This window comes from Gracilinanus agilis, chromosome 5 (assembly GCF_016433145.1).
Source record: "Gracilinanus agilis isolate LMUSP501 chromosome 5, AgileGrace, whole genome shotgun sequence".
NCBI lineage: Eukaryota > Metazoa > Chordata > Mammalia > Didelphimorphia > Didelphidae > Gracilinanus > Gracilinanus agilis.
Genome location: NC_058134.1, coordinates 229,850,782 through 229,862,987, shown reverse-complemented (window position 1 = coordinate 229,862,987; position 12,206 = coordinate 229,850,782). Strand labels below are relative to the sequence as shown.

Here is a 12,206-nt window from a genome sequence, read left to right as displayed (position 1 = left end):
ATGTCTATATTGCCCTCTTGTTGTAGGACTTCAGGGCAATTTTGCTGAATAATTTCTTTTAGTACGGAGTCCAGGTTTCTATTAATTTCTGGGTTTTCTGGAAGACCAATTATTCTCAAATTGTCTCTTCTAGACCGGTTTTCTTGGTCTGTCACTCTCTCATTGAGATATTTCATATTTCCTTCTATTTTTTCAGTCTTTTGACTTTGTTTTATTTGTTCTTGTTGTCTTGAGAGATCATTGGTTTCTAATTGCTCGACTCTAGCCTTTAGGGACTGGTTATCGGCTATAATTTTTTGGTTTTCGGCTATAATCTTTTGGTATTCCTTTTCAATCTTGTCATTTCTGGTGTTCAATTTGCTTATCAGTTCATTTGATTTCTGAGCCTCACTTTCCATTTGCAAGATTCTACCTTTTAAACTGTTATTTTCTTGCCAGATCTCTTCCATTTTCCTCAGAATCTCAGTTTTGAACTCTTCCATAGCTTGTGAGGAGTTTTCCTTATTTGAGGAGGGTCCGGATGCTTGTTTGTTCTCCTCTTCTGTTTGCTCGGTTGTCTGGATTTTCTCTGTGTAAAAGCTGTCGAGTGTTAAAGACTTCTTCTTTTTGTTATTATTCTTTCTCTTCTGAACCTCCTGATGCTGATGCTGAGTAGCCATCATTAGCCCAGCAGCTTCTCAGCTTTATCCTCGGGCTCAGTGTCTGTTCCCAATCTATTGGCTCCTGAGGTCTGAATTCTGGTTTTTTCCAAGGTCAAGCCCCCTGGTGGGCCCTCTTGCTTGGTCCTCTGCTGGAGGTTTCTTTACAAGTCTCAGGGCGCTGCTTCCACAGTCGTATACCCGTCTGCACTGGTTCCCCACTTAGGCTTAGTTCTGCCTCCACCCACGCCTCTACTCAGCCGGCTCTCTGCGCCCAGAGTCCTGCTCCGGCGCGCGCGCTCAGATTTCGCGTGCTTTTTTTGACTTAATGGGGTCCTAAGTCTTGCTGCTGTCAGGAACAGGTCCCGGAGCTGCTGATGACTCGATGGGTGCCCCAAACTTGCTCTATTTCTTTTTAGCTGGGTTCGGAGCTATAGGTGAGTGTGGAGGGGGTGGGGGTGGGGCGGTTGCTCAGCTCGCGATTGAGTGAGTGAGAGCCCTTTTTAGCTTGGAAATGTCTCGATTCCACGTACCTTCCACGCTGTGCCCTGTTGTGGGGTTCCTCCGTTCGTCTGGACTTGTTTTTATGTCCCCTTGAGGAGTTTTGTATGTTTCGGTCAGGAGAGGTTAAGAGCTGCTTCTTACTCTGCCGCCATCTTAACCCGGAACCTCGATTAGAGCTTTCTTAAAATGAATTCAAATCGAGGGCAGCTGGGTAGCTCAGTGGATTGAGAGCCAGGCCTAGAGATGGGAGGTCCTGGGTTCAAATCTGGCCTCAAACACTTCCTAGCTGTGTGACTTTGAGCAAGTCACTTTACCCCATTACCCAGCCCTTACCACTCTTCTGCCTTGGAACCAATACACAGTATTGACTCTAAGATGGAAGGTAAGAGTTTAAAAAAAAGAATTCAAATCTGGCCCTTATTGGGTATGTGATCTTGGGCAAGTCATCTGGCCCTGTTTGCCTCAGTTTCTTTATCTGTCAAAGGAGTTGGAGGAGGAAATGGCAAACCATTCCAGTATCTTTGCTAAAAAAAAACCCAAAGGGGTCACAAACATTTGGACCTGACATTAAAAACTGACTAAACAACAACAAAAATGGGATAGGCTGCATTAGGAAGACATTGGGTTTGCCCACACTGGAAGTCTTTTAGGTAAGGGTGGATAACAACTTGTCAATTATATTTATAGGGGACATTCTTGTTCAGATATGAGTAGGACTAAGTGACCACAGATATCTCTGAATCAGAATTTTTTTGTCTTTGTATTTGATCTTGTCTTTATTTTGCATATAATTACTATACTCACATGTGCATCTGTTGTTTCCTCTATTAAGGATCTAAGTTTCTTGAGGGCAGGGATTGTTTCACATTTGTATTTGTATCCTCATCCCTTAGCATAGTGCCTTACAATCATGTTTAATAAATGTTGAATGATGGTTTGACTGTATATCTCTACCTTGATGACTTGCTAGCACCATACACTCAATGTTTCCAACTTATCATCTTCCGTACCCATCTGCCTTTCCCTAAATTCTTTATTACTATTAATGACTCCATCCTCCTCCTAGTTTCCAAGACTTGATATCTTAGTCTTCAACTCATCCTTGTCCCTTGCCAGATCCTATTTCCAAGTCCTATAAGCCCTCTGGAAATTTAAATTCATGTCTTCTCCATTCCATCTCCAGGGTCACTAACCCTACTTCAGAGTCTCATCCTCTCTCCTGAACTTTTGCTATAACTTTCTTTCTAATTGGAGTTCTACCTTTCTGTATCCCATCTTTCACACCTCAATCTGATTCACATTTCTAATGCACAAGTAGCTATATTGAATATATAATATGATCAATAATCATCAATAGCTCCCCATTACCTAATAAACTATAAATTCTTAAGTATATCATCCAAGGCTCTTCACAATCTGGTCCCAATATAACTTTCCAACCTCACTACACATTACTCTCCTTCATATACTCTAACATGAGAGCCCAGTTGGACCACTCACCATCCCTCTTTATTTGTCTGGCTTTTTCCTATATTCATATATTTGTTCATGCCATCACCAATGCAAAGAATAAACTCTACCTTTCCATCTTTCCCTCCCCAATTCTTACTGGTTGACATCTTTTCCTTCTTTCAAAGTCTAAGAAATCTTTAATCTTCTAAGCTGGAAGCAACTATTTCCCTGTCAAATTTTTCATAGCACTTAGGTGGAACTCTCTTGGTCTTATTGGCAAATAGACAAACAGACATTATAGCTATTGACGTCCATATATCTCATAATTCTCCTATCATATTGTAAGTTCCTTGAGCATAATCCCCATGTCTTATTCATGTTTCCAATTCCACTACAATTAGCACAATGCCTTTGTTTGGCTGAGATTCAAAGATATATTAAATGTTTGTTAGACTGAATTGTCTACACCGCACCAAAATTGTTGATCAGTATAATTGATTCAATGGCTCACTAGCATTTAGTTTTGGAAAAATCTTCATCAATCCCATTCTTTGGTGTCATGTAGACCAAAATCAACCAGGTATCTAACCATGTTTTTCCATCTTTCAAGTAACTGTTGTTGCATGGAGACATGCCTTCCTAGGGCCCTCATTCTCCAAGTAGCTTTTTTCTCTCATGTATATTAAACATTATTCTTATTGTGTGGGGCAAGGTCACGAATGGTGAATCCCCCTTTCTCTCAAATAACACAATTCTGATGACAGGAAACTGCAGTACAAGACAGCAATTTATTGTACCTTTCATGAAAAGGGGATATCCTCAACTTAGGATGCACAGAGATGTCAAAGCATCTAATTCAAAAGACCAATTTGTAGGATTTCTAATCTCAAAAGAAACCTACTCCCCCACTTCCCTTGTTCTCCTCCCTTCCTCCCCTCAGATTCATCTTATCAGACTCTTGACTTCCAGGCTCTGTCTTGAGAGAACGTAAGGTAGGGCTTGAGAAAAAACAGTGTATACATATGAAAGGGAACATGATATCTTCAAGAAAGTTACTGAGTTGTTAATTATCTTAGATGGGGAGATTTTGTTCCTGTTGTATCTGAAGCCTGCCACCAGACCAGATAAGCCACTGTAGGTCTTTGAAATTTAGAGCAGACAAGACAAATGTTTTATTGAAGAAAAGAGGGCAGTTTTATTCCAGGGGAAAGTACTAAATCTAACTGAGATTCTAAAAATTTTGAGGTATAAACCCACTCTGAGAATAATACACTTCATTCTATCTCATACATTGTTATTATTAGAAATAGAGCCCCTCCTCCCCATCCCAATTTTCTTTCCAACTGGAAAATTAGCTTCTTCTTACTAATTTTTTTTATCATGACAAGATTGCTGAGAAGGCCCAAAAGTGAAACAAGTAGAAGGGGAAAGGTCATTCTACTTGTCTGTTGCCTGGATGACTAAAAAAAGAAAAAAGTTTGATTGTTTTCTTTTTCCCTATAAAACTCTAACTAGCTGTTTTAGTTTCACAAGCTATATTTCAAATATCTATTTCTATGCATTCCCTGAAATCATATTACTCCATAGAATGTAAACTCCACAACAGCAAAGATGGATTCATCTTTGTTTGTTTTTATATCCCTAACCTTGGTACTTGCACACAGTAGGTGCTTAATAAATACTTGTTAAATTGCTCATTGGGAAAATCTCCCCTTTATGTTCTCCTGTTGAGAACAAAGAAGGCTCTAATAGTATCTGATAGCCATTGATTAGCTTTTTGAAAGGGTGGGTGGAAACCGGTGATTTTGGTAATTTTTTTTCTTTTCCCTTTTCTAGTTCTTCAGTTTGGCTTCACCACTATCTTTGTCGCAGCCTTCCCCTTGGCACCACTCCTGGCCTTACTGAACAACATTATTGAAATCCGCCTGGATGCATACAAATTTGTGACTCAGTGGAGGCGACCTTTAGCTTCTAGAGCCAAAGATATAGGTAAGATGGGAGAAATGTGTGTATGCACGGTAGAAGTTGAGGCATTGTGGGCTTGGAAATTAAAATAGAAATAACAAACCTTATTATGTGTTTTTTTCTACAGTGGGTTGAAAATGAATCTGTAGTTGCCAATGTAAAAATATTCTTTCTTGTTGTTGTTGAAGTGAGAGGCAACATGACTCATTAGATAAAATAGAAGACTCCAGGATGATGCAGTAGCTGTCTTCAAGTATTTGGGGGGATGTCATGTAGAGAAATGTTCATATTTGTTCTGTTAGCCTCAGAGGGAAGAAAGTCATTTAGTGTCTCTAAGCCTCCAGTTCATTTCATCATCTTTAAAAGAAAGAGGATAATACTTGAGATACTTACCTCCCAAGGCTGTTGGGAAGGCCAGTTGAGATACTGAATATAAAGCACTTGGCAGACTTCAAAGCATTATAGAAGTCATTATTATTGTTGTTGTTGTGGAAAATGATAGCCTGAAAGAAGAAATGATGCTGTCAATTGGACATTCATTGCTCATTTTGTTGGCCAAGAAGCATCAACAAGTTGTCTCAAAAGTCTTATTGCTATTTTAATCTTTGATAGCTTAAAATAAAAAGAAAATAAACAACAAATTAGTGTTTGGTCAAGATAAGAAACATGAAAGGAGTTTCATATATATGTGTGTGTATATGTATACATATATATATATATATCTTATGTACAACTAGTTATTTCCATGCTGTTTCCCCCATTCGAATACAGACTCCTTGAGGGCAGGGACTATTTTCCTTTTTCTCTCTTTGGCACTTAGCATATTTTCTCAACATAATTCTTACTAAATGTTGTTGACTGACTGGGTCATATTAAGTTTCTAATACAGGATGTCCCAAAAAGTCTTAGTGCCATTTTAAGCTTTAATACACTCAATGCTTGTTGACCAGTGGGGGAGACAACAATTATTAGGGGCATGCAAGATATATAAATACACACATTATGTATATGTACATATATATTAGATATCCTTTCCTCTTTCTTCATAGATTTAACCTTGGTTTTCTGTTTTTATAAAGTCTTAGTTCTTTTTAGATTCATTGTTTTGAGAATATCATTAATTGTCCCTTTTTCCTATTATTAAAAACTGGTTTGAGAACTGTATTCACTATTCCTTTTTCTTCTGGTATTAAAAAGGTTGTTCTGGAGCACTGGGCTTATTAAACTCTTCTCTGAAAGGAAGCCATAGAGGCTCTAAATTCAGACATTTCAACCCTGAAGATAACCTTTTGTCACAGAAATTAATGGGATTTTGGATTGAGTAGCATTGGCAAAGTCTTTGAAATCTAAGAATGGATCCTGGAAGAGGGCAGTCTCTACTTCTGGAGTTCTTTCTACTCAGACTAGAACAACTGTTGATAACAAACTGGCATGGCCTGTTGGCTTCCCACTCAACTGGATGAAATTTTGCTGAATCATCTTCGACCAAATCTTTGCCTAAGTCTCAGATCCTGAATTTATCCATTGTAAATGCTGACTCTTTTTTCCAGGAATCCTTCTAAGAATAAAAGACCTCATGTCCGACTGCCCCTATCATCTTATAGCACAATGAAAGGGAACTTCAACTAGTGAAGGCTGCAACAGAAATTGGTCCTCAAAACGTGATTTAGACTTCCTCTTGTAGACCATAAACTCCTTGAGGGCAGAAAGTGCCTTGCAAAACAAAAAGAAGAATAAGAAGAATGATGACAATAGGGCATGTAACGTAATCTTGCTTAAGAGATTGTTGTTCCTACAGCTAACTAAATACCATATATTTATTTTTTGGGAGCTTAGGTATCTGGTATGGAATTCTTGAAGGCATTGGGATACTCTCTGTGATCACAAATGCATTTGTCATAGCCATAACATCTGACTTCATCCCTCGCCTGGTTTATGCTTACAAATATGGACCTTGTGCAGGCCAAGGAGAAGCTGGACAAAAGTAAGTGTGGGCCACTGAGCCATCATGTACTGAAGTATTCATTTCTGAAATATTCATAGCATGGATACAACTGAGAGGGGGACAGTTGTCAAGGATGGAGTGGTGAACATAAGAGATCTTAAAGTTGCTTGTAGTAGAAAGAAAACAGATCACAGTCTGAGTCTGAGGAGCCAGGTTCAAATCTAACCTCTGAAGTTTACCACCTGAATGATCTCAGAGGTCTCACTTCACTTCCCTGGATGAGGGTTAATTCATTTGTAAATTTGTAAAATCTGTAAATTTGTAAAATATATAAAATGTAATGAAAGAGCTCAGTTGGTTGATCTTCAAGGTCCCTTCCATCTCTGATCCTGGGATTGTGATAAGTCTTTCCTGAATAACCCTACATAGCATACATATGTCATTCGGTGCTTTTGGCTAAGACTCAACATAATACAGCTATAGGAGAACTAGATAGACTGAATTACTTTTGTCTTAAGCTGCCAGGCTCTACAACTCAGAGCCTTGGGACAAAACATTTTCCCTTCTCTCTGTTCCCACTGCAGGATTTGACAAAAACATTTATTTATTAATTTGTCATGCAAAATACAGTTCCATATTGGTCATTGTTGTAAGAGCACACTAATACAAAACCCAAACTACAGAATAAAATCATAAATGCACTCATGTGAAAGATAAATGCTTTTATCTGCCTCTATCTGACTTCAACAGTTCTTTCTCTGGAGGTGGATAGCATGCCCTGTCAAAACTGTCCCAGATCATTGCACTGATGATAGTAGCCAAGTTTTCATAACTGATCATCATACAATATTACTGTTACTGTGTACAATGTTCTTATTTCTTTTTTATATTATTTTCTTTTTTAAATTTTTCTTTATTTTATCCCGGTGACAAATTTATACTTAAGTTTTTCAAGGTTATGTGATTCATGTTGTCTCCCTCTCTATTTCCACCCCTCTCATGAAGCTGACAAGCAATTCCACTGAGTTTTTCATGTATTATCATTCAAAACCCGTTTCCATATTTTTCATTTTTGTAAAAGAGTAATCTTATAAGACCAAAACCCCAAATTCTATGCCCAGATAAACAAATGATATGTCATGTGTTTTCTTTTCTACTCCAAGAGTTCTTTCTCTAGGTATAGATAAGCATTCCTTTTCATAAGTCCTTTAGAATTTGCCCTGGATCATTGTATTGCTGTTAGTAGTACAGTCTATTACATTGATCATCCCACAGTGTTTCAGTTATGGTGTATAATGTTCTCGTTTTGTTTATTTCACTTCACATCATTTAATGTAGGTCTTTTTAGTTCTTTTTTTTTAAACATTTATTAATATTCATTTTTAACCTGTTTACATACTTTATGCCCCTACTTTCCCCTTTACCCCCCGCACTCCCCTCACCCATGGCCGACACACATTTCCACTGGTTGTAACATGTGTCCTTGTTCAGGGCCTATTTCCTATTGTTGTTAGTTGCATTGGTGTGGTCGTTTCGAGTCCACATCCCCGATCATGTCCGCCTCAGCCCATGCGTTCAAGCAGTTGTTTATCTTCTATGTTTCCTCTCCTGCAGTCCTTCCTCTGAATGTGGGTAGCATCTTTACCATAAATCCCTCAGAGCTGTCTTGTGTCATTGCATTGCTGCTGGTACAGAAGTCCATTAATTTCGATTTTACCATAGTATATCAGTCTCTGTGTAAAATGTTCTCCTGGTTCTGCTCCTTTCACACTGCATCAGTTCCTGGAGGTCTTTCCAGTTCGCCTGGAACTCCTCCAGTTTATTATTCCTTTTAGCACAATAGTATTCCATCACCCGCATATACCACAGTTTGTTCAGCCATTCCCCAATTGAAGGACATACCCTCCTTTTCCAGTTTTTTGCCACCACAAAAAGCGCAGCTATAAATATTTTCGTACAAGTCTGTTTATCTATGATCTCTTTGGGGGTACAAATCCAACAATGGTATGGATGGATCAAAGGGAAGGCATTTTTTTATAGCCCTTTGAGCATAGTTCCAAATTGCCAGCCAGAATGGTTGGATCAGTTCACAACTCGACCAGCAATGCATTAATGTCCCAATTTTGCCACATCCCCTCCAACATTCATTACTCTCCCCTTCTTTCATTTTAGCCAATCTGCTAGCTGTGAGGTGATACCTCAGAGTTGTTTTGATTTGCATTTCTCTAATAATTAGAGATTTAGAGCACTTTCTCATGTGCTTATTGATACTTTTGATTTCTTTACCTGAAAATTGCCTATTCATGTCTCTTGCCCCCATTTTTCAATTAGAGAATGGCTTGAATTTTTATACAATTGCTTTAACTCCTTGTATATTTGAGTAATTAGACCCCGTCAGAGTTTTTTGTTATAAAGATTTCTTCCCAATTTGTTGTTTCCCTTCTGATTTTGACTACATTGTTTTTGTTTGTACAAAAGCTTTTTAGCTTAATATAATCAAAACCATTTAATTTACATTTTGTAATTTTCCCTAACTCTTCTTTGGTTTTAAAATCTTTCCTTTCCCAGAGATCTGACAAGTATACTATTTTGTGTTCCCTTAACTTATTTATAGTTTCCCTCTTTATATTCAGGTCATTCACCCATTCTGAATTTATCTTGGTGTAGGGTGTGAGATGTTGATCTAAACCTAATCTCTCCCATATTCTTTTCCAAATTTCCCAGCAGTTTTTGTCAAATAGTGGATTCATGTCCCAAAAGTTGGGCTCTTTGCTGATGTCATTTACCCCAAGTCTATTCCATTGATCCTCCTCTCTGTTTCTTAGCCAGTACCATATTGTTTTGATGACTGCTGCTTAATAGTATAGTTCAATATCTGGTACTGCTAGGCCCCCTTCCTTCACATTTTTTTCATTATTTCCCTTGTTATTCTTGATCTTTTGTTATTCCAAATGAACTTTTTTATAGTTTTTCCTAATTCAGTAAAGAAGTTTTTTGGTAATTTGATAGGTATGGCACTAAATAGGTAAATTAATTTGGGTAGAATGTTCATTTTTATTATGTTAGCTCATCCTACCCATGAACAATTAATGGTTTTTCAATTGTTGAGATCTAGTTTTATTTTTTTGGAAAGTGTTTTGTAGTTGTTATCATATAATAGCTGTGTTTGTTTTGATAGATGGATTCCTAAGTATTTTATATTGTCTAGGGTAATTTTAAATGGTGTTTCTCTTTCTACCTCTTGCTGCTCTAATGTGTTGGAGATATATAGAAATGCTGATGATTTATGTGCATTTATTTTGTATCCTGCAACTTTGCTAAAGTTGTTGATTATTTCTACCAGCTTCTTATTTGATTCTGTAGGATTTTTTAAGTAGACCATCATATCATCTGCAAAGAGTGATAGCTTAGTCTCCTCATTGCCTATTTTGATACCTTCAATTTCTTTTTCTTCTCTAATTGCTATTGCTAGTGTTTCTAGTACTATGTTGAATAATAGAGGTGATAATGGGCATCCTTGTTTCACTCCTGATCTTATTGAGAAGGCTTCTAATTTATCCCCATTGCATATAATGCTTGTTGATGGTTTTAGGTATATGCTGTTTATTATTTTTAGGAAGAGTCCTTCTATTCCTATACTTTTCAATGTTTTCAATAGAAATGGATGCTGTATTTTGTCAAAGGCTTTTTCAGCATCTATTGATATAATCATGTAATTTTTGTTTGTTAGACTGTTGATATGGTCAATTATGTGGATGGTTTTCCTAATGTTGAACCATCCTTGCATTCCTGGTATAAATCCCACCTGATCATGGTGGATGATCTTCTTAATTACTTGCTGGAGTCTCTGCTAATATTCTATTTAAGATTTTTGCATCTATGTTCATTAGGGAGATTGGTCTATAGTTTTCTTTCTCTGGTTTTGGTCTACCTGGCTTTGGAATCAGTACCATATTTGTGTCATAAAAGGAATTTGGTAGGACTCCTTCTTTGCTTATCATATCAAATAATTTGTATAGTATTGGGATTAGTTGCTCTTTGAATGTCTGATAGAATTCATTTGTGAATCCATCAGGTCCTGGTGATTTTTTCTTAGGGAGTTCTTTGATGGCTTGTTCAATTTCTATTTCTGATATGGGATTATTTAGGTATTCTATTTCTTCTGCTGTTAATCTAGGCAATTTATATTTTTGTAGATATTCATCCATAATCTCCTAAATTGTTATATTTGTTGCCATATAATTGGGTGAAATAGTTTTTAATGATTGCCTTAATTTCCCCTTCATTAGAGGTGAGGTCTCCCTTTTCATCTTTAATACTGTCAATTTGGTTTTCTTTTTTCCTTTTTCTTATTAGATTGACCAGTACTTTGTCTATTTTATCTGTTTTTTCAAAATACCAGCTTCTAGTCTTATTTATTAATTCAATAGTTCTTTTACTTTCATTTTTATTAATTTCTCCCTTAATTTTTAGTACTTCTAGTTTTCATCTGAGGGTTTTTAATTTGTTCGCTTTCTAATTTTTTGAGTTGCATACCCAATTCATTAATCTCTGCCCTCCTTAATTTGTTAATATATGCATTCAAGGATATAAATTTCCCCCTGAGTACTGCCTTGGCTACATCCCACAAAGTTTGGTAGGATGTCTCATCATTGTCATTCTCTTTAATGAAACTGTTGATTGTTTCTATGATTTCTTCTTTGACAATTTGGTTTTGGAGAATCATATTGTTTAATTTCCAAATGGTTTTTGACTTGCCTGTCCAGGTGCCCTTACTAATTATTATTTTTATTGCATTATGATCTGAGAAGTTTACATTTATTATATCTGCTCTTTTGCATTTGTTTGCCATGATTCTATGTCCTATTACATGGTCAATCTTTGTGAATGTACCATGTGCAGCTGAAAAGAAGGTGTATTCCTTTTTGTCCCTATTTATTTTTCTCCACATATCAATTAAATTTAATTTTTCTAGGACTTCATTCACCTCTCTTACCTCTTTCTTATTTATTTTTTGGTTTGATTTATCTAGATCTGAAAGAGGAATATTTTGATCTCCCACTATTATGGTTTTACTATCTATTTCCTTCTTGAGCTCTGCCAGTTTCTCCTTTATGAATTTGGATGCTGTACCACTTGATGCATATATATTGAGCAGTGTTATTTCCTCATTGTTTATACTGCCTTTAATCAGGATGTAATGACCTTCCCTGTCTTTTTTAATCATATCTATTTTTACTTTGGCTTTGTCAGAAATCATAATAGCCACTCCTGCCTTCTTTTTCTCATTTGACGCCCAAAAGATTTTGCTCAAACCCTGAACCTTAAACTTGTGTATGTCCACCCGCCTCACATGTGTTTCTTATAGACAACATATGGTAGGATTTTGGTTTCTGATCCACTATGCTATTTGCTTCCGTTTTATGAGCAATTTCATCCCATTCACATTCAGTTACAATTATTAGTTGTGCATTCACTGACATTTTTGTATCCTCCTCTAGACCCACCCCTTCTTCTTACACTATTTTCTTTTAAACCAGTGGTTTGCATTGAGCTGGTGTCCCTTATCCCCTCCCTTGATTGACTTCCCTTTCTGCTCCCTCCCTTGTTATTCCCCTCTTTTTATTTTTAAAGACCTAATGAATTCCCTCCCCCTTCTTCTCCCCTCCCTTTTTTGACCTCCCCACTCCCCTGCTCCCTTT

The 12,206-nt window shown here is 37.0% G+C and overlaps 1 protein-coding gene across 1 annotated transcript in view; it reads left to right on the top strand.

The window, feature by feature from the left end:
- Positions 1-12,206, top strand: part of ANO4 (anoctamin 4) — a 459,137-nt gene that overhangs the window by 422,344 nt on the left and 24,587 nt on the right. The window contains exons 25-26 of the mRNA XM_044677798.1: positions 4,431-4,583; positions 6,396-6,543. Of these exons, the coding sequence (XP_044533733.1) occupies positions 4,431-4,583; positions 6,396-6,543 (301 nt within the window). The remainder of the gene's footprint in view (positions 1-4,430; positions 4,584-6,395; positions 6,544-12,206) is intronic.